Below are 21,559 nucleotides of genomic sequence, written 5' to 3'. Positions count from 1 at the left end.
TTTCCTCATTAGCTCTTAGCAGAACAAAGACACAGCTAATGTGAGTTCAGAAGAGGGATTTTTGTACAATTAGGTGCATTATGGAATCCATTAAAGCATTTGGGTTGGCGTCCTGGGGCTCTCTCCAGTGTCTGATCAAAGTTCACCAGAGTAACCATTGTCATTTGATCTGCCAGATGGATCAGTCTATATAAATGCCCACTCTGGTAGGAACTGACTCTCAAAAACGCTCACATCACTACCAGTCAACTAAGAGGTAAGCTGTGTCAGAGATTGATAACTTTATGGTATGATATATTTTGTATTCACATTGAGTCGGTTTTCCTATTCAAACTGCCACACTAAACTACACTCTGTAGTTAGATGTGGTTTACTGTATTTGTGTTTTGTAAGTTTATATAATCAAGATAGTTCTGCACTAGTTTTTAGAGGTGTTCAGATGCTACAATAGGAATCAATGAGTATTTGTCAGAGCTACAATTGTATTCCTGTAGTTTATTAAAGTATACACAGAAATGTAGCCATGAGCTGGAGAGCACAATAAGCTGTTCAAAGACCAGTGCGATGGAAAACAAGATCTACCACAGTGTGATTTGTGGGGATTTCGGACACGAAATGTCTGCCAAAATATTCTACGTAAGTAAAAATATTAATATTTTCACTGACACTCAAAATTAAAGTGACAAAAAAATTATTTCAGTTTAGATTTAGCTTTTCAATGAAATAGCTATTTATACCGTTTGATTTCTAAAACATCCCTCCACCCCACGTCAGTGGGCTCGTCAGGGTAACACTGCTGTTCTGGAGAAATACCCTGAACACCTGGGCATCAGAGACCAGACTGGGGCCAGCCCACTGCACCATGCCTCCGCAGAAGGGCATGTGGGCACCATACAAGTCATAGTGCAGATAGCAGGAACACAAGGTCAAATGCATTCTTCACAATACCTCCTCTCTTCTTCTTTATCGACTGTTTTACATTCAGTGGAATTAATGCCCTAATGTACGTTCTAATTTACGTTCTAAAGCACGTTCTAATGTATGGCTCTGTGGTTCTGCGTGCCCATATGTGCCTGTGGCAATCGCATGTGTGCAGAGCTCAACTGCCGCGATGATGAGGGGAACACCCCGCTCCACTGGGCGGTGCAGAGGAATCAGAAGGAGAGCCTGCTGTGTCTTCTTGAGAAGGGAGCAGACCCCAACCTCCTCAACCAAGGCCTGATGTCCCCTCTGCACTTGGCGGTCAACCAAACATACAACACCCTGGTCCATGTTAGGCATCTGGAACTTATATAGTACAACACATTCTATACAGTGCCCTCCAAAAGTATTGGAACAGTGAGGCCAATTCCTTTATTTTTGCTGTAGACTGAAAACATTTGGGCTTGACATCAAACGATGAATGTGAAACCAGAGATCAACGTTTCAGCTTTTATTTCCAGGTATTTACATCAGGATCTGATGCACAAATTAGAAAATATCACCTTTTTGTTCGAACCCACCCATTTGTCACGTGAGCAAAAGTATTGGAACATGTGACTGACAGGTGTGTTTTGTTGCCCAGGTGTGTCCTATTACATACATTATTCAATCAATAAATACCACTGAATGTCTACACTCAGGTTCAGATTGGGTAAGATAGGTTTTGTCTATGCAGACTGTATTCAGAGGTGAAAACAACATGAAAACCAGAGCGCTGTCTTTGGGTGAAAAACAAGCAATTGTGAGTCTTAGAGAAGATGGAAAATCAATCAGAGCCATTGCAGAAACATTGGCCATAGCCAGTACAACCATTTGGAATGTCCTGAAGAAGAAGAAAACTACTGGTGTACTAAGTAACAGACGTCGAACAGGTAGACCAAGGAAAACATCAGCAGTTGATGACAGAAACATTGTGAGAGCTGTAAAGAAAGACCCTAAAACAACTGTTAGTGAGATCAGCAACAACCTCCAGATGGCAGGAGTGAAGGTATCACTATCTACTGTTCGCAGAAGACTTCATGAACAAAAGTACAAGGGCTACACCAGAAGATGCAAACCACTCATTAGCAAGAAGAATAGGAAGGCCAGGCTGGAATTTGCCAAAAAGTACAGAGATGAACCTCAAAAATTCTGGGACAAAGTTTTATGGACTGATGAGACAAAGATTAACTTTTACCAAAGTGATGGAAAGGCTAAAGTTTGGAGAAAGAAAGGAACTGCTCATGATCCCAAACACACAAGCTCATCTGTGAAACACGGTGGAGGTAATGTCATGGCTTGGGCTTGCATGGCTTCTTCTGGGACGGGCTCATTAATCTTCATTGAGGATGTAACACATGATGGCAGCAGCAAAATGAACTCGGAAGTCTACAGAAACATTTTGTCTGCCAATTTAAGGAAAGATGCAACCAAACTGATTGGCAGAGCCTTCATCATGCAGCAAGATAACGACCCAAAACACACTGCCAAAACAACAAAGGAGTTCATCAGGGGCAAGAAATGGAAGGTATTAGACTGGCCAAGTCAATCTCCAGACTTAAACCCTATAGAGCATGCATTTTACCTGCTTAAGAGGAGACTGAAGGGAGGAACCCCACAAAACAAACAACAACTGAAAGAGGCTGCAGTGAAAGCCTGGGAAAGCATCAAAAAGGAAGAATGCAAAAGTTTGGTGACGTCAATGGGTCACAGACTTGCTGCAGTTATTGAAAGCAAAGGATTTGCAACTAAATATTAAGTCTTATTCACTTAAATATGTTTTAAGTATATCTGTTCCAATACTTTTGATCACATGACAAATGGGTGGATTCAAACAAAATGTGATATTTTCTTAGTTGTGCATCAGATCCTGATGTAAATACCTGGAAATAAAAGCTGAAACGTTGATCTCTGGTCTCACGTTCATTATTTGATGTCAAGCCCAAATGTTTTCAGTCTACAGCAAAAATAAAGGAATTCGCCTCACTGTTCCAATACTTTTGGAGGGCACTGTATGTGTTTTCACAGTCTCTGACTCTGACTCAAAATCAAAAGTTGTATTCAGAATTTGTGTTTACATAATAGCAGTATCAGTTGGCTGTCATAGTTGACAGTTCTAAAGCATAACTGACTAAATGTGTGTGTGTGCGTACGTGTGTGTGTGCGTGCGTATGTGTGTCTATGTACAGTTGTTACTGTCCCACAGCGGCACTGACGCCAACCTGGAGGGAGATCTGGGGAACACGCCTCTCATGTTGGCCTGCTCGGTAAACAACCACAAAGCCCTGCAGATACTGGTGAGGACATCACTCACAAACACTCAGACACACACTGTCCTGGCTCTCTCACACACACACACACACACACACACACACACACACACACACACACACCCACCAACACACACTGTGATAGATACAGCATGTTTACAAAGAAGGATATAAAAAGTCCATATTGACTCCACGATGGACGATTTACAGATATTCAAAGCTATCAGTTATTAAACTGATAGGACTGTTGGTGAAACCATATTAAATCGGAGCGCTGCTCTGATTGCTGGCTGTCAAAAAGCCTGTTTAATTACACGATTACTCCATCTCCCTTCAGATCTTTTGTTATGCAGGCTTGATCCTATACCTGTTGCTTTGCAGTTTAAACATGGAGCCAAGCTGTGTCAACAAAACAAGCTGGGCCATTATCCCATTCACGCTGCTGCCTTTGCTGGGGCCAAGCAATCAATGCAGGTGATTCTCCAAGAGGGTAGGTCAATTATCCATTTAATGTAGACTTTAATATGTTTTATTACTCATAGAACTACATTGTACATGATGGTTTGGTCCTAAAACATTATTAAGTGATAAGCAGAAATAGATTAAATATTTCCAATCTCAAATACTTCGACGAGATTCGACAAGACCATTATCCGCCACTCTTAGGACTATTGGTCCAATTTGTAGTATGCATCTGGTGCAAAGATGGCCAAATAAAAAAAAATGTCTTTCAATTTTCTCTCTATAAGGTGATGCAACCGGCCATTCCATAGACTCCCACATTAATTATGTGGACAAGTTCTACTGCAGCCCACTCCACCTGGCTGTCCGTGGAGGAAACCTGGAGGTCATTAAGATGTGTATCGACCATGGAGCTCGCATAGACCAGCAACAGGTAGATTTCTCATATCAGTTTAACTGTCCTCCATAGTCCTGGGTTCAACAGAAAAAAAGCCAGATGAGTCAACTGGATGGCAATGCTTTAATAAGGAAATACATAATTAAGAATAGAATGATGTAATGTATTCATATGGGAGGCCTCACGGTGGCCTTTTGAGTGATAATGCCACATGCTCAATTAGATCCATTATCAGTGCATTATCAGATCTGGTTTCATCTATGGTCAACCACTCACAGTCACATCTAAATCATTGCAGATTTTCCTCACATCCATATTCATCATAAGTGTGTGAGTGCGTGTTTTCCTCTCCTAGTGTGACAAGTCCACGGCGCTTCATTTTGCCTGTAACCAAGGGGCCATGGAGGCCGTCAAGCTCATGCTGTCTTCCTATGACAGGGTCTGTGATGTCATCAACATCACTGACGGAGCCTCCCAAACACCTCTACACAAGTACAATCTGTTTCTACTGAAGAAAAACTTATAAAATATAAGACAATTATTAAGCGACAATGACTTGGATTCTAACATTTTTGTTTTGTCTTATTCGAACTGAAGGGCAACAATATTTGACCACTTTGAATTAGCTGAATACCTGATATCTAAGGTAAGCATAATGTTCAAGGGTTTCAAGACACATGAATAGCTCTGACTAATAACCTGTCAAAGTTTTACAAATTTATAGTAGTTCTTTGTCATTACAATAGACCAAAATTGTAACATACAAAGACATAAATAAATGATCTTTTACTCTTGGTTTGACTGTAACAGGGGGCAGACATTAACTTCATTGACTGTAAGGGTCACACACCACTGCTCCTAGCAACAACCTGTGGGGCCTGGAAAACTGTGAACCTGCTCCTAACCCATGGTTTGACTCCTAAAACATACACCTACAATTGCCAACCACATCTCATGCAATCCTATTTCTAATAATCCTTGTTTAAACGTTCTTCTGTCTAGGGGCCAATCTGAAAATAAAAGACAAAACTGGCTGTAGTTTTCTTCATCTTGCCATCTTGCAGCCCAAAGGTCTTAAAAACCTGTCTTCTGGGGTTCTTCAGGTAATTGTGTATTTTGTACCTGTGAAAAAGACTTGTCACTGACCAGCAGGTCCATGGCTTCAGGTTAGTTTTGTCAGAAAATGTGGCGTCATTATCAAATCCCAAGACTAAATGCACAACACTGCCATCTAGCATTCAAATATCACATTAGGGTGACAAACACATTTTTCTCCAACACAATTTAAACACAGGCAATACACTTTTCAGACTTCATACATTTCATTAGATAGGGGACCTATGGTCTGGAGCTAAAATGGTTATGTTGTGCTCCCGTGTTTCCTGTCCCAGCTGAGCAGTGTGAGGGAGCTGCTGGGAGCAGAGGACCACGAGGGGTGCACCCCCCTGCACTACGCCTGCAGGCTGGGCATCCCCGACTCGGTCAACAACATTCTGAACCTCAACGTCTCACTGGAACACAAGTCCAAACAGAAGAAGTCTGCCCTGCACTTTGCTGCCGAGTGAGTGACTGTATGAATAGGAAGATAAATGTGGTCGCAGACCCCTTCAGACCAGGCGTGGAGGTTTGGTTTAGGATGTCGGTGAGACACACCGTGACTGGGATTTGTGAGGGTGACTATTACAAAATGTCTAGATTAGAAGTCAGGCCACCCCCCTGTCCCTCCTGTCCCCCCAGTCATGTACACCAATCCTTCAGAGCGTTCAGTTCAATAAAATAAAATATTTCGATATATTAGAGTCGATTGGATTTGAATCAAAAGGTTTCTCTCTTTCTCTCCGTCAGGTATGGAAGGATTAACACATGCCACAGACTTCTGGACAACATGGCCGACACCCGACTGCTTAACGAGGGGGATGAGAAGGGGATGACTCCCCTGCACATGGCATCCCGGAGCGGCCATGTCAGAGTGGTGGAACTGCTGCTGAGGAGGGGGTCACTCTTTCAAAGGTACGGCACACTGTGAAGCACTTCTCTACAGCAGTCCCCGTCGGAAGTCAACTTCAATCACCAATACATTGTCACTGATTAGGTATGAATGTTACTGCTGACAATTGTGTGTGCGTGCATGTGTGTTTTCCTGCGTTGTAGCGACTACAAGGGCTGGACATGTCTGCACTACGCGGCAGTCGAGGGCTACACCCAGACCATGAGCACTCTTCTGACATCTAACAGCAAACTGCTGGACAAGACTGATGATGAAGGGGTCTGGTCTCTCTCCTACCTCTGCTCAGGACTATCTCACAAAGCAAAAGGCTTCTGCACAGTCAAAGCTTGAATTGATAGAACGTATACATTTGAATAATACACTCGTCACATACGCAAACTCTATTATGGCATCATTAGTTGCAATAGGACTCAAGATTCAAATCAACCAAAAATCCCCAAAGACGAGTTAATGGTTGTATCTTCTTCACCCTAAAAACCCCATCCCTGTGTGGTCCAGAACACAGCCCTCCACCTGACATCCAGGGAGGGCCACACTGCAGCCGTGATGTTGCTCCTGGAACGAGGAGCCAAAATCACCCTCAACAAGACAGACAACAGCTTCCTGCACGAGGCCGTCTTCAGCGGGAGGAAGGAGACCATGGACAGTGTCATCAAGAGTGCCAGGTTGGTCCACCGTCCTGGTGACACCACCAGTCTGCCATATTCCCAGCCTCCGCCTGCTTCTGTTGGCTCTCTCATACCTTGCATGCCTGTAGGCATGTCTGTGTTAGGTTTCCTGGCTTTATTACGGTCACTTTCTGGCTGGTTACTGTGCAACCAGCCAGCAGGGAGTGTGACCTTGAGCATAGAAGCACAGAATGTGCTGATTGTCTCTTTTGAGAAATGTGTAATTGTTCCATTGGAGAAATATTGTGCCTTGACTGAAGTGTAATGTGGAAACAATGGTATTTCGGCCCGCCTGATGAATTGTAGCTATCTATTTGTAGTGTCAGCCAGGCAAGATCCACATTTGGTCAGGAAATAACCTGCCTAAAGTTGACCCTGGGATTAAATCCAGACAGTAGGCGTCAAGGACAACTCAAAATATGATGATTGTAATTTTGTTTTCCATTGGCAGAGGTGCAGAATCTCTGATGGTGCACAATGTTACTTCTGAGGACCCAAACAAAAGATGTGTTGTCATGGATATCATCGAGTTCCTGCCAGAGTGTTTTAAGGTCTGTGTAACAGGATCCTAGCAAGTCATTCATACAGCTTTGCTGTTCTGGAAAATAATAATAATGAAATGACTATCGTTACAATATTACAATATTGTATTTCATTGACTTTGTGAGTTTAAAATGAATGCTTTCCAATCATTTAACTTGTGTTGGGAGTATGACAAGTGCAACTGCTGTGCCTGATTCCCTGCAGACTGTTTTAGACACCTGTATAAAGGAGTCTGAAGATGATGTAAACAGCGTCAACTACTTTGTAAGTCTGTCTTAAATGACTTATTTCAAATTCATGTTTTCATATAGCACTTCTTAAGATGTCCATGTTGACAGCAAAATATTTCAATAAACAGATTGAATACGACTTTAGATGGCTTCAAGCTCCAATCCATGTCATGAAGTTGGCAAGAAAAGACCAACATTACACATTCGAACCTCTTGCTGCCTTGAATGTAAGCCCTCCTATCCCATTGCTTTGAGGTTTAGAGAATTTTGTAATGATATTCAAGATATCTGTTTAGGTTAAATGTGTTTCTTTGTGTTGCATTTATAATTGTTGTTGTGTGTGATTGTCAACGTAGCACATGGTCAAGTGTAATCGTGTGGAGCTGTTGACCCATCCTGTCTGCAAGAAGTATTTAGAGATGAAATGGTGAGTGACAGGGGTCAGAAACCTGCACTTATAACCAGCATTTTTATAAGGTACAGCTTATTGTATGGTGAATAGGGGTTTTATTTACATTTAGTCATGTAGCAGACGCTCTTATCCAGACTGACTTACAGTAAGTACAGGGACATTCCCCAGAGGCAAGTAGGGTGAAGTGCCTTGCCCAAGGACACAACATCATTTTGTCACAGCTGTGAATTGAACCAGCACCTTTCTGATTAGGAGCCTGATTCCCTAACCGCTCAGCCATCTGACTCCCTATTTTCAATATGAATCCTCTTCCAGGTTTTCCCATTTATTGCTCATTGCCCTCGAGCATCATCGCCCCCTCTCACAGCAGGCACAACGATCAAAAAAAATGTCCCTAACAGTATGATAAAGATTATGAAAGACAAACTGAACATATTCTAGAATCCCTGGACATCCATAGTGTCCTCTCCCCCCTTCCCCAGGAAGGCTTATGGGGTGAAGATCCACCTTCTGAACCTGGGGGTGTACTCTCTGGGCCTGCTGCCGCTAACCCACCTCATCATCAACCTCAGGCCCGTCGTCACCCCCATGACAAGCAGGAACAACACCTCCCTCAGTATGGTCACCAACTCCTTTGACAAAGTAAAGAGTTCCTGTCTTTTGGATACTTTCGATGTACTTATTACACATGCATTTGAGATTTGAATTTCACCAAACATTGTTTTAATACTTCTTTGCAGCAATGTTACCTCATCACAATCTGCATGTTTTCGGTTCTGGCCATGAACCTGTATGCAGTTGGTAAGGAGATTGTGCAGATATTTCAACAGGTAAAAAAACTGCATTCTCAAACTAACTCACTAACTTCCATATACGGTGCATGTCCGCAAACCCACCTCTACAAACAATTGAACAATCGTCTAACATTATAGTTGCGGTTTTTCTGGGGACTGTTGTTGCTGCCATCTCAACAGCGTTCCAGGTACTTCCATGATGCAACTAACCTGCTGGACTGGCTGGCTGCTTTGACCTCCCTGCTGTTTGTGGTTCCTCTGCTACTGGATCAGAAGGACACCTGGCACTGGCAAGCAGGAGCCCTCGCTGTTCTGATTTCCTGGTTGAACTTCCTTTTCTACCTGCAACGGTACACACACTCCACCTGCTGGCTCAAATATATTTGACCACGTTTTGTCAATGTGAAATACTGTCCTGATAGTACTCTTTCCAAGTTTCTGCATTCACGTTTATCAAGGTTGCAAGTGTTGAATCCCTGCTAAACAACTTTGAATGTGGAATGTACAGTGTATTCTATGACTGGTTTAGGTATTTTGTTGGCTTGAGTAAATCATTTCTTGTCTGTTCTGTCCAGGTTTGAGCGCTTTGGTATCTACGTCGTGATGTTTCGAGAGATCTCCAGGACCCTCCTCAGTATCATTTTGCTCTTCTCCTGTCTGATGCTGGCCTTTGCACTCTCATTTTATGCCTTGATGATTGATCAGGTACTTTAAATTCAGAATGATTTGGACCCTGAATCAACATGGCAAATAACACATCTCTTTCTAGTGAACCACTTCCAGTGGAATACAATTGATGAATTCACTTGTTTACCATCCTCAGAATCCGGTCAAAAAGTTACAGTTGTCGGTGATGCAAACATTTGTCATGATGGTTGGAGAGATTAACTACCAGGAGAACATTCTGAAGCCGTACCTGGCGGGTCGTCTGCCCTTCCCCTCCCTCACCTTCGCCATCTTCATCTGGTTTGTCCTGCTTGTGCCCATCCTGCTGATGAACCTGCTGGTCAGTTTATCACTAGACATAACAGTAACACATTTGTGTGTAAAAGTGCATGTGTAGTAAAGTAGTGCTGTCTTGGACTGGAAAGTCGCAAGGATCAGCCTCGGAGTGGATGCTGTTTGGCTTTGGTTAGTAGTGGGATGTTTGGCTTTGGTTAGTAGTGGGATGTTTGGCTTTGGTTAGTAGTGGGATGTTTGGCTTTGGTTAGTAGTGGGATGTTTGGCTATTTTGTGGAGTTGGCAAATTCGATCTTTTCTGAGACACCGTTCAACAGTCTGAAATACAAACATTCAATACAGCACAGGATTCTTTTTGTGTTCATTTTTTTCACCTAGACTTCTAACCATTATTGTAACCTAGATCGGTTTGGCTGTTGGAGACATTGCAGCGGTCCAGAACAATGCTGTGCTTGAACAGATTGGAATGCAGGTGTGTCTGAAACGTCCAAAATGTTTTTAATTGTGCTACATTCAAAGTTTAATCAAGTAACCCCTACAGTAAATATAACAATCTGTTCCAACTAATAAGTTCATGGAATCACTAACTATCTAATAAATGATCTCCCGTTAAGGAACTCATTTTTTACTTGTCCTCTTTTCCTGTGCCCCGACAGATTGATCTCCATACCAGTCTGGAAGAGAAGCTGCCCTACTGGTTCATGAAGAGAGTTGACCAGGATTCCATCATCGAGTACCCCAACAAAGCCTGCCACGGAAAGGTGTGTGTGTGCATATAGAACTACAGTATCCAGTCTTGCTGTAAACACAGGGTCCCGGTTGAACACACAATACATTTGAACCAGTAGCAAAAAGAAAAAATAGAAAATGTCAAACTATTTATTACAACAAATATAGTTAAAACACTCAAGACTGTCATCCCTTGCCTTAGATTACTTTTCAAAACTCCTTCTAGCTGTTTTGTCTTTTCTTTCCAGAAAAGGATCTTTTGTTTCAGGAATTCTAGAGGAACCGTACATACTCGTTTCAAGCCTGGCACCAATCAAGCCCTGCCACTGGAAGAGGAAATAAACAAACAGAAGTACAGGTAGCCTCAACAACCCAGAACCTCAGCTTGCCGAGTGATGTTTCTGGAATACAATAATGCTGTAACCATGACGGTCCCGCGTTTCACAATATCCGTCATCATACCTCCTACAGGCTGAAGGAGATCTCGAGCGTGATGGAAAAGCAGCATCACCTACTGAAGCTCATCATCCAGAAAATGGAGATCAGCTCAGAGGCCGAGGAGCACGACGGACCTCAGCTGTTCCAGGGTTACCGTAACCGGGCCAGGAACAGGCTAGGGCTGCAACTTTCCAGCAGCTCAAGCCGTTGGGACCCAGTGCTACAGGCCATAGCCGCCAGAGAGTCACCTCTATGTGGGGGAGGGAGTTAGACATACAGGCGGGGCTTGAGGTCTGGATGGACCAGACTGATCTGGCTAATTCACATGTCGCTTCTCTTCCCATGAAGTGACTTTAAGTAAAATAAAAAAAGTGTGTGCAGCAGTCCGTATGGGTCCACCAGACTAGGGGTCAGATGATATCAAAAGTACATACTGCATGTGTTCTGGTCAAAGTATAGTTCTCACCAAAGGTGTTGGAAAAGTCAGTCGTTCAGTTTCATGAGGGTTGGTGAGACGATCACAACTATATAGGTGTCAGTGAATATAGCAGGATCAGCCTTAACAGCCACAGATCCGATAATCTGTGACCTTGGTATGAAGCTAGTACCTACCACCCATACATATGTGCAGCTAAGCAGCCTAACGCATTACAGTAGACAAAAACCTAGTACTTTTTCCACTTAAAGCATCGTAATGTTACAATGTGAATGCAAAATAATTTGGTCAAATTCCCTGTGTAGGGTTATAATTGCTGTAGATAGGCAGTCGAGATTACAGAATTAATTGAATGTATGCATACGTAAATGCAATTGCCCCTCTATTAAATCATGTTGTCTTGTTTAAGCAGTAAAAGTGTGTGTTTGAGGTGTTTGTATGCGTGCGTGTGTGCTAAGCCGTATTTCATGTTCTTCTCTTCTTCGCATCTTCAGTAGACATGGGTCTCTTCCTCTTATGGTCAGGAGTTCCTGGAGACACAGACAAGAAAGGAGTTTTCAAAACGTTCACGCGATACTCATCACTGAGATATGACAAAAAAGATGATCCAGCTGTGACATTTTTCTCCAACCTGACGCTGAGCTCCGCCTGTCATCTCTGTCCTGATTGTTTGTACAGGATGAAGTCCCTGTGCTCTGCCCCTCCAATCTGTCTTGGTTGGGGGTGTGGTAGGACGTGTTTGAACTCCGCCCCTCCTCTCTGTCCTTACTGGAGGTGTGGTAGGACGTGTTTGAGCCTTGAGTCTCCTCTCTGACCTGATTAGGTGTGTGGTGGGAAGTCTTTGCATGTTGGACATGAGGGAGGGGGCGGGATGTGTGTGGGGGTAGCCCATCCCCGTCTCCCATTAAAGCAGGCGGGTTGCTGGGCTGGCCTGGGGAAGGGGAGAAGGAGGTGGGAGGGGGCATGGGGTTACTAAAACATAGAGATACAGTGACCCAGGTCTAAAAGACCCACATTCATAGGCATAAGATATATGCTTAATGTTAGGGTCACATCCATTCATCGATCCAATTAATTGACAGCCATGGAAATAGAGGTGTGTTGTAGACCAATTGTAGTGCCTCGCTGAAAAAGGCTTCAGTCAAAAAAGTGATGAGCTTGCAACCTGTTCCAAAGTCTTAACACTAGTTCCTTTAGGCTACCAACAAATAGGGAAACAGATTTCTTATATGTGGTTTAGTAGGTCACTACATTACTTAAATTCTCAATACTGGTGCTACTCACTGTGGAGTGTGATCGAGTGCAAAGTCATCCATTTAAAACGTAAGGATCCACATATGCAAGTTAGTACCAAGCTGGCATGCAATCACACTGAAGAATATGTTAGCAAAAGCATCCCTGAATCCCAAAGCAACTCTATCAGACTCCAAAGAACTACTTTTTTTGTTTTTGTTTCTGACATGCTGGATTATGGCAAGTTTCTAATATATTTATTATAGTTTCGACCTCTCAGATCTAGGGAAAAGGGGTTGATAAATGATTTAAAGCCACATCAAGCAATTCTACTCCTTCGGAGGCAAATTGTGTATAGCTCTCAAGAGTAAAGTTGCTTCTTCCCAGAGAAAAAACAGCACAAGCCACCCAAGATCTCGACATCCCCAAAAAAGGAGGAAATTCCATATTTATTGATTTCAAATTGTTTTACAAAGTGCACAAAATTCTATGTATATATCATTTATATAACGACGACTCCTTAATTTGTGCATGGTTATGCAATAATAACATTAAGACTCAACAACATTTATTGGCATACATGCTTCTTAAAAGAAAAGAAAAACACTTGCATTAGAACAAATGAAACAACATCATCAACACAGTCTACCAGCATGTACAAAAAAGGAAATGTCACCAACAGGAGGTTAGAGAGACAAGCAGTAAAGTAGTAAACAAGGTTTGGAAAGCAAAGGGTTATGCTTTTTTTTTTTTTTCCAGTTCAACACTATTCAATATCCAGACGAAAAAAGCAGTCATGCTTTAATCCAAATGTACAATGTGTCCCATGTCCAGAACATGATCAAAGGCTAAGCGCCAATTGGAATAAAGATAGGGCGACAAATAGAGAGCGCTCCAGAGACAGACTGTGATAGAGCATACAGAAAGACAGTGCTGAAAATCAAAATGTTGAGGGTCGCTTCATTAGGCAAGACTAATAAATCAGCCAGCTAATTCTGAGAACATTTTTTTCCTGGGTAAATTAGGAGTGGTAACCTGAATATGATTTAATGGAAGTGTATCTTATTGTCCTAATTCTATACAAAATGGATCATGAACTCAGAAACACAAATATATGTCTATTTCAAAAGATACATTTTGGAAAATTAGCTGGTTGACCTTTCGATCCTGCATACTACAGTGCCCTCTGTGGTCCTAAAGAATACCATGGTCCCCAATGCAAGCAGAACACCACCCTGAGCCAATCACTGACAGCTCTAATAAATACATAAAAATAAAAAAAAATGCATAGAAAGTGTCATCTAAATAGACACCTTAACCTACCAAGACACGCAGAACTGGGGGGGGGGGGGGGGGGGGGGGGGGGGGGGGGGGTTGAGAATTTAAAAAAACTAACATACATCCAAACAATGTCAATTTAGTATTGTTTTTCTAAGCTCAAGTTTGTTTGTGCTGCAGCCAGGTAAAGTTCCAGGGGGTATTACTTGTTATCCAGTCGCAGAAGCTGTTCCTTACCATTGATGGTTAAAGATCTTAACTGTCCATCTTCCTCCACTTCCACTCGCTCCTGTCCATTCTCCACGATTCTAAAAGAAAGAAATTAAAGAAAGAGTTGTAACTATTTGTATTAATACAAATTAAGTAGTTATGTTTGTCAACAACCTCTCTGTTAAAGCAACACTTTTGGCCAAACACAGAGCATAAACAGACAGCAGATGGGTATACCTCTTAGTGGTGATCTTCCTGCCATTGATGAACTTGGTTGAGGTGGACACGGAGCGGAAGTTTCCCATACTACTGACGCCTCCTCCTCCGCCCCCACCCCCAAACGAGCTGGAGGAGAAAGAGGTGAAGCCGCCGCCGCCACCGCCGCTACCACCTCCCAGGTGACCCATGTGACTCATATGACCCATGGAGCCCATGTGACCCAGGTGTCCAAACGGTGTGAAGCCTGTCGTGGAGACAGAGAGTGAGACGGGACGAGCAAAACAGAGGAGACGAAGACGTAAAAAATAAACAAATACACATTTACACAACTATTTTTCTGAGCATCCGCTGGTTTGGTGTGTCTCACCTGGGTCGAAGGGGGCAAAGCCGGCACCGAATGGAGGAAACCCACCAAACCCTCCAAAGAAGGGCCCCCCAGTCCGGCTCCGGCTCACCCCCCTATGGTGCCTCCGACCTCCACCGAAAAACTCATCACCAAACGGGTCCCTGCCTGCCATGGAGGAAAAGGGAGGCAGTACAGCGGTCAATTTAAACCCACAGTTTCTCATCCCACCCGCACCTGCTGTTAACTTAACAGTTCTCCCTCGATACAGTCTCCAACTAAATACAGTCCTTGGTTGGTCTGTGTACATATCCAAATGTAAGCCGTTTATGCTGTGAATGGTAATCTAACCAGCCAAACATGATCCTGATCAGGGATGTCTTTCTACTGCATTCTTGTGATCCGACTTTTCCTGATTCTAATGATCATATCGCTCTCCCTGAAGGAATCTCAACTCCATCCAATGAAACTTAGTATAACACATCAACATACCTTGGAATGAAATCCAACAAAGAAAACTGCCTAGTTAACTCACTCACCAAAGAAATCTGCAAACGGATCTCGCCCTCCAAAGAACTCCCTGAAGACATCCTCAGGGTTCCGGAATTGGAACCCTGTGTTAAAGTGGTCGCCATTGTGATAATGCCCTCCTGCAGATGCACCAAACCAAATAGAACATTGACGAAGCTGTGATTACTTTACACATTCAACCTTCTTGGTGGCCTCAATGTGTAAGCTGGTTGAAACACAGTCTAAAGGTTACATCTCCCACTATAGCCTATAAGGAATTGTTTTAAGACAATCAATATGAGTTCCAACTGAAGCCATACATACCGCCTCCATCAATGTTCCCATTGAGTCCTGCCTTTCCATGGCGGTCGTACAAGCTTTTCTTGTTGGCTGCAAGATGAGGAAAAACAACTTCAATTCACAACTAACACTTGCATATCACTTAATATACTCTGTTCACAAGGGGGTATCATTCTGTAAATCCTCCCTTAACTGCTCAAGGGATGCTGCTCTTCAGCGGACCCTGAACTAACCCTCTGTGCATACATCAGTGTGTTCATGGGGATGGGGAATCTAGGAACCAGACAAATCTGCCAGCACATGTTATTATTGCTCTGGCAGATGGGTTTGGCCACCCTCCCATTCAAACACATTTCCTTTTCCGACCAGAATCTGGTTGGGTCAATCATTGGTTGGGTACAGGTGAGCACCGGTAAGGCATTTTCCTTAAAAACCAAGACAATGTTTTGTTGCATCTATCCAAATACATCCAGATGCATTCAAAGGGATTTTGGTCTGCGCCAGTTGATAACGCCCCTTGGAATTAAAAAGTAAACTGACAGGATCCAAAACCATTTGTGACTTGGTCTGGCTAAAAGATGGGTATTGTAAAAGCCGAAAGCCTACTTTCCAATTGCAAAAGGACCAACAAGTAGGAATTTCATTGTGGAGTTTTACCCACCATCTGACAGAACTTCATAGGCCTCAGACAGTTCTTTGAACTTCTTCTCTGCCTCCTCCTTATTCTCTGGGTTTTTATCTGGGTGCCATTTCAGGGCCAATTTTCTGTATCTGCATGGAAAGACGGAGACAGGAAGTGGGGTTGAGTGCCTGGTGTTCCGTGTGAGAAGGACACCACTTGAGAAAACAATAGCCCACTGATGAATTCTATAGGATCAAAGGTTAAACTCACGCTTTCTTTATGTCCTCCTGAGATGCATTTCTTTGCACTCCTAAAATATGGTAATACTCCACCATGATTTGGAGAGTGCTTTCCAAACCGTACAACCTAGGAAGGAAATCAAAAACTGTCAGTTTAAATTATTGTGCAGTATAATCACAAATACATTTAACTTTTGAGGCGACGAGCAAGATGCGAATGACCTGTTTAAAAACTGCTTTATCTCGCGTGTCAGTTTTTGGGGAATATACTGCCTAATGTACATTTTGTCATTCTTTGGGGGGGGGGGGGGGGGGACAGGTCGTTTTGGGGGGACAGGCCACCCCTTCAAAACAATGGTAGTGGAAACACTGAACCATCATTCCTCAGCAAACACACACAACGGTGAAATTCCTCAGACATTAGTTTATTGCAAATCTTCCATGAGAATCCATTTTTGGTAATATCGACAATTAGACCATAGAAGGTTTGTGTGGTCTAACCTAGAACCAGTTCATCATTACACATTCTAAACTGGTGTTGGTGGAAAAATAACACTCACTGAAAGAACAATCAGCAGGAGTTTAAACTTTAGTAATCTACTACACCGGCATCATTAATCTACATGCACTGGGGCCCCTTTAGGACTAATCTTGACAATCTACTACACTGGCATCACTAATCTACATGCACTGGGGCCCCTTTAGGACTAATCTTGACAATGCAAAAGACAACAGTAGCTTAATTTATTGCCCCACAGGACAGTTGCCTGCTGCCCTAACGAGTTAATTGGACTGTCAGCTGGATAGCGGGAGTGTGGGGTTAGAGGTCAAGGCTTAAGACAACCCACAGCCGTGTGGCGCAGAAACACAAGTAACTGATGGGCCGAGGCACATCAATGCACGCAACTTAAAACTACAACCAGTTCCCCAGGTTCTGCCACACCAATTTGTCTCTTGCATAGGCCTTGCACGATTATGCAGCAACCTGACCAGTAGCATGTACTAGCTAGCAAATTACCTAATTAGCTAACTAACCTTCATAATGTGTTGTTATCTCTTTAGTGAAACTGAGAAAACGACGCTATTATTTCGGGTTATTCATTCAGTAAAAGAGTGGCTAGTCTTAAGGTTGCCTAACGTTAGCTCGCACTGGCTAATCGATTAGGGCACAGTTGGAACACCGTAAACCGTTGTGTCTCCGTCGTCAGCCCGGTACTAGCATGTAGCTACATGATACCAAAACGTTAGCACGGCTAGCTTCTTGTATCCATTTTGGGCTGGGACTGATTCGTTATCCAGCTAGCTCGATAGCTGCAACTTAGCCTAGCTAGCTTCGTGGATTCCATGGTATTAGCCAGGTGACTTGGTCTTATTAACCATGTAAGTAGCGAATGTAATACGAGTAAGCAACTTGAGCCAAGAGTTTGTAAAGACACTAGCCAAAATGCTCTGCTTTAACACGTTAATATATTTCTAGCAGCGATATCTCGCGCATGATCTGGATAGCAAGACACCCATCTTAGCGAATGGTCAATTACGCTAGATAGGCAGGTAGCTAGCAAGAAATTTTTCTATGAATTACTAGTGGTTTGCTCGACAGATCAGATCCCTCCGTACAATGTAATTGCTAGATGTCGAGCTTTTAATGAAAACCTTCGTCGTAACCATATGTTTTCGTTCGCCAACAAGCTAAAGTAGCTAACTGCGCTCGTGAAGCGTCCAGCTAATTGGCTAGCTTCAGTCCATGTATGATCATCAAAAGAATGCACCCCATAAACATAATGCAGCAACTAACTTACCTGGCTCTTCAGAATTCTCCCTTTCCTTTCAGTTGAGTATAGCTATAGAAATCTTAGCTATTTGTTCGCTTGTTTCTAGAAAATACTATTATTTGGTCATGGTCATCACCAGCCTGTATGGTTGTTTGTAGCAAGATTACACGCAACATCCGGTTACATCGCTCTTACTCTGCTTTAGGTCGCTGTAGACAAAAGTCCGGATGGCGCCCCCATGCCTCTGAAGTTTGCGAATGTAATTACTACAGCAGAATGAGCGCAGAGAATCAGAATCAGAAGTATTTTTCGTATCAAAGTTCAGTTCAGTTCGTATCAAATTGCCTGGGCTCGATTCATGATTGATTATTGTTATGTTAATCTGAATGATGAGCACGATACAGAGGCCTCATGCTCAGTAATTATATTTTATTCGGAACGGGTGATTACAGAAACTACACAACTCAATGTATTAAAAAAATAGAATGGAATAGAATAGAATATTTTATAACTGGGGAGGAATGTAGAGACATTTTACTTGTGATATATCACAACGTTAATCAATAATATAGTCAGGCTAATCTACAATATATGTACAGTTTATTGTAGAGTGATTTGTGTGTATTGCTCTACCTATGTATTTGTACTACCCAACATTCTTATTACAAAACTACAAAAATATATGAACCAAGAAATGTCCTTTAGGTACCCACAAAATCTTAAACTGTTCTCATTTTCCCTTCTTAGCTCATTCAAACAAGGACTCTGGTCATTAAATAACAACTCATAAGAATCTCCAGTCGGAGTCCGTCTGATTAATCGATTCTGCCATCTCTATTCTCTGGCAGGCCTATAAATAGATCTGCTTCCTTAGAGGGAGAGGGGATGATAGAGCTGCATTAACCATGTAATAGAATAGAATAGTAAAATATTTAGGAAATATTAAAAAAATACAATATTTATTTATGTTAAATAGACTGTGCCACAGTATATATTCTACAAATCCATGATGTGTGAAGAGAGTTTAGAAAATGCATTGACTACTGCAACAATGCCTGCACGGTAAGTTGTTACAGCGATGCGCAAGTGGTGCTTAAAGGTGCGCACCTGAAACCTTACTTGTGTAAATGCTATTAATTTCAAACTATAGCTTCCAGTCTTTATGTGAGAGACATGAATGAACTGAGTTGAATGAGCTGCACAGTGAGATCCGGATGACTTACCAGTACATACTATTGAGGCTGACAGACAGTGTGCTAGGAAAGACAAAATGGGTTGGACCATCTCTTTCTTTCTTAGTCTGTTGCTTTCTCTCTCTCTCTTACCCACACACACACACGCACACACACACCACGTACACACAAACCTACATACACTTTTTAGCTCTTTCTCTGTCTCTGCTTGAAGGAGCAGAGACATTTATACATTGTGACAATGTAAATTTGTCTTGTATTTGGAAAGAAATCGGTCATTCAACACTATATTCCATTGTCCCTAGAAAACACGTAATGCAGATTTGATTGTCCATTTAGATATAACTGATAGAAGTTGTGGTACCCACTACTTTGGCTAAAAATATTTCATGAATCACATGTCTTAAAGCATTACTGAATCACTCTGAGTCAGCCTACTCAGCGTACTATAGTTGTGGATCTCTCAATATTTAGATTAGCACTACTCGATTTCCTTCAACTTATTTGGGAGGTGGGAGGAAGGGGTTTAGGGAGTCTTTTAGCTTGTATTGATTGTTCCCTCTTCATATATTACCTTTGGGAGATTGAAAGAGGTGCAGAGGCACTTAGGATATTAAACAAGATGCCAACTTTAGTGGACCAGACCTTTTAGTGGTGCCATTAATTAAACTGCATTGTGTACATGGCAAGTGTCTGGCAGTGGAGGCAGATGGACATTGGGGTGAGCTGGGTTGAGAGCTAGCATTGCCAAGGAATGACGCATTCTGGACTCAATAGGCAATAGATGCCAACTTGTAGTGAAAGTTTTTCAGTACATTCCATTTAAACTTTCTGCAGCAGGTTTTCTGACTGCCATGACACAGTAACACATTTGGAGATTAATCAAATATTCCTCAAAATGCATAAGATACGGACTAGGACAACCTATCTAAATGTAAGAGGTTTAAAAGAATAGGGAATTGGACACAATCTATAAATATTAAATTAGGAATGTCAGAGTAAAATCTTTGGGTAGCATGGGGTTTAAACTCAGGGCTATGGCAAGTTGCTATATTATAATCGCTCTACCAAAATCCACCACTCTGTCTCTAAGTGATGGGAAATCTGTGGCTTTCCTGAGACAATGAGTAATCAATAGCTTTCAGGACCATAATAATCGAGACATTCCATCATATTTTTGCTGCTATTAAAGTGGCCGATATATACTCTATCTGCGCAAGACTGTGATGAAATATTGATTTCTTTCTACACTTCCAACGTTTGCCACCATAAATATTTGATGTGGTACATAATGGTTGTTTCTTTCTCATTTGTAAGATGTTATCTCATCATAAAAGCCTTGATCAATAGGCTGCAATTAAATACAGGAGCAACTGTACTTTCCCAATCAGACAGGGCTGATTCGTAAGCACATATGGCTCACTCTTGATATAATGGTAGACAGTGCAACAAAACAAGCAGTAGACCTGCAGATTCTGAACTGACACATGTAAAGGACTGTTTAGTACTAGACAGTATTCTTACACAGATACCAACATCTAGGGTCCGGAATGACTGCATGTTTTTGTGAGGAGTTGGGAGAAAGATTTCCCCTATGTCAGGTTTATTAGCACACCATTCATAGTCTGTTTAATATTATGAGCTCATTAGGATTACCTTTAGCAAGGTGACGGTTTAGGACTCCCCAGTCTCTACGCGGCTAATTGCGAGGGCAACTAGAAATTAAAGTTTCTATGGGAGATGTTATGAGGTACTTGGGATGAGTGATAGATCAAGACTGCTGTCTGAGATGTCCTTGAGACTCCCAAAGTGGGGAATCTTTACAATCCATAAAAAGGAAATACGATGTCTACATTACAGTGATATATCTGATTAAATGGATGTTCCAATTCTTGATCCTCTTCAGAAAGGGTGAGAATGAGAAGCAATAACCACAGTGAACATCTTTCACTGTGGCTCTGTTCCGATACAGTAAAAAAACAACAACTCTGGTTTCATGGAGCTACACGATGATGTAGGTTTGGAAGGTTATGGATGGAAACAAATTATTGGAAAATATTGACGGTATTACAAGCGACAATAAGACAGAGGTCAACAATTAACACATATCAAGGTGCTCCCTGGTTTAGAGACTACAATCTTTAGCCACTGCAAACCTTCATTTGTGATTAGCTGACTCAGCCGGACTGCTATATAATTCAATGAGCTCACCTGATAGGCCCAGCCATGTATCTGTCAGATGGAATAAACTGTGACTGCTGTAATGGTCTGTCTGCTGAGCTGTCAGGAAAAAACATGAGCAGAAGCTATAGTACAGTTGGAACTAAGGTCAA

The 21,559-nt window shown here is 42.3% G+C and overlaps 2 protein-coding genes across 4 annotated transcripts; one reads left to right on the top strand and one right to left on the bottom strand.

The window, feature by feature from the left end:
- Positions 1-171: 171 nt before the first annotated feature.
- trpa1a (transient receptor potential cation channel, subfamily A, member 1a) lies at positions 172-11,142 on the top strand. Of its 2 annotated transcripts, none has more exons than XM_047027986.1 (28): positions 172-256; positions 495-636; positions 775-925; positions 1,097-1,272; positions 3,150-3,257; positions 3,612-3,720; positions 3,980-4,125; positions 4,445-4,581; positions 4,687-4,735; positions 4,900-4,999; positions 5,092-5,192; positions 5,481-5,650; positions 5,935-6,099; positions 6,241-6,355; positions 6,596-6,762; positions 7,217-7,316; positions 7,513-7,572; positions 7,667-7,765; positions 7,895-7,965; positions 8,433-8,592; positions 8,691-8,780; positions 8,925-9,094; positions 9,320-9,449; positions 9,568-9,750; positions 10,108-10,176; positions 10,361-10,465; positions 10,682-10,791; positions 10,905-11,142. In XM_047027986.1, exons 1-28 carry the CDS (start codon positions 195-197, stop codon positions 11,140-11,142), a joined length of 3,483 nt encoding a protein of 1,160 aa, XP_046883942.1. In that variant the 5' UTR covers positions 172-194. The 2 variants fall into 2 exon arrangements, with proteins under 2 accessions (XP_046883942.1, XP_046883943.1); XM_047027987.1 differs by having other exon boundaries at positions 235-256; positions 514-636.
- Positions 10,570-18,218, bottom strand: dnajb6a (DnaJ heat shock protein family (Hsp40) member B6a). 2 transcript variants are annotated; one of them, XM_047027988.1, is made up of 10 exons: positions 18,061-18,218; positions 16,293-16,388; positions 16,062-16,171; positions 15,425-15,490; positions 15,130-15,240; positions 14,615-14,758; positions 14,266-14,491; positions 14,056-14,126; positions 11,939-12,238; positions 10,570-11,837 (listed from the first exon to the last, which is right to left on the bottom strand). In XM_047027988.1, exons 2-10 carry the CDS (start codon positions 16,355-16,357, stop codon positions 11,773-11,775), a joined length of 1,158 nt encoding a protein of 385 aa, XP_046883944.1. In that variant the 5' UTR covers positions 16,358-16,388; positions 18,061-18,218; the 3' UTR covers positions 10,570-11,772. The 2 variants fall into 2 exon arrangements, with proteins under 2 accessions (XP_046883944.1, XP_046883945.1); XM_047027989.1 differs by lacking the exons at positions 10,570-11,837; positions 11,939-12,238 and having other exon boundaries at positions 12,957-14,126.
- Between the last annotated feature and the right edge of the window lie 3,341 nt (positions 18,219-21,559).

The sequence above is a fragment of the Hypomesus transpacificus genome, chromosome 10 (genome assembly GCF_021917145.1).
Source record: "Hypomesus transpacificus isolate Combined female chromosome 10, fHypTra1, whole genome shotgun sequence".
Lineage (NCBI taxonomy): Eukaryota > Metazoa > Chordata > Actinopteri > Osmeriformes > Osmeridae > Hypomesus > Hypomesus transpacificus.
Note: the sequence above shows the minus strand (reverse complement) of the source record. Positions and strands in the feature narration are given on the sequence as shown.

Bases quoted from the DNA above. Each gene is read 5' to 3' on its own strand.
- trpa1a (XM_047027986.1), top strand. From the start codon at position 195: ATGCCCACTCTGGTAGGAACTGACTCTCAAAAACGCTCACATCACTAC. The intron at 1,273-3,149 runs GTTAGGCATCTG...GTCTATGTACAG, and splicing joins CATACAACACCCTGGTCCAT to TTGTTACTGTCCCACAGCGG. The intron at 7,573-7,666 runs GTAAGTCTGTCT...TTCAATAAACAG, and splicing joins TAAACAGCGTCAACTACTTT to ATTGAATACGACTTTAGATG.
- dnajb6a (XM_047027988.1), bottom strand. From the start codon at position 16,357: ATGGTGGAGTATTACCATATTTTAGGAGTGCAAAGAAATGCATCTCAG. The intron at 16,172-16,292 runs GTGAGTTTAACC...CTTTCCATGCAG, and splicing joins CAGGAGGACATAAAGAAAGC to ATACAGAAAATTGGCCCTGA. The intron at 14,492-14,614 runs GTGAGACACACC...TCTCCACGACAG, and splicing joins CTTTGCCCCCTTCGACCCAG to GCTTCACACCGTTTGGACAC.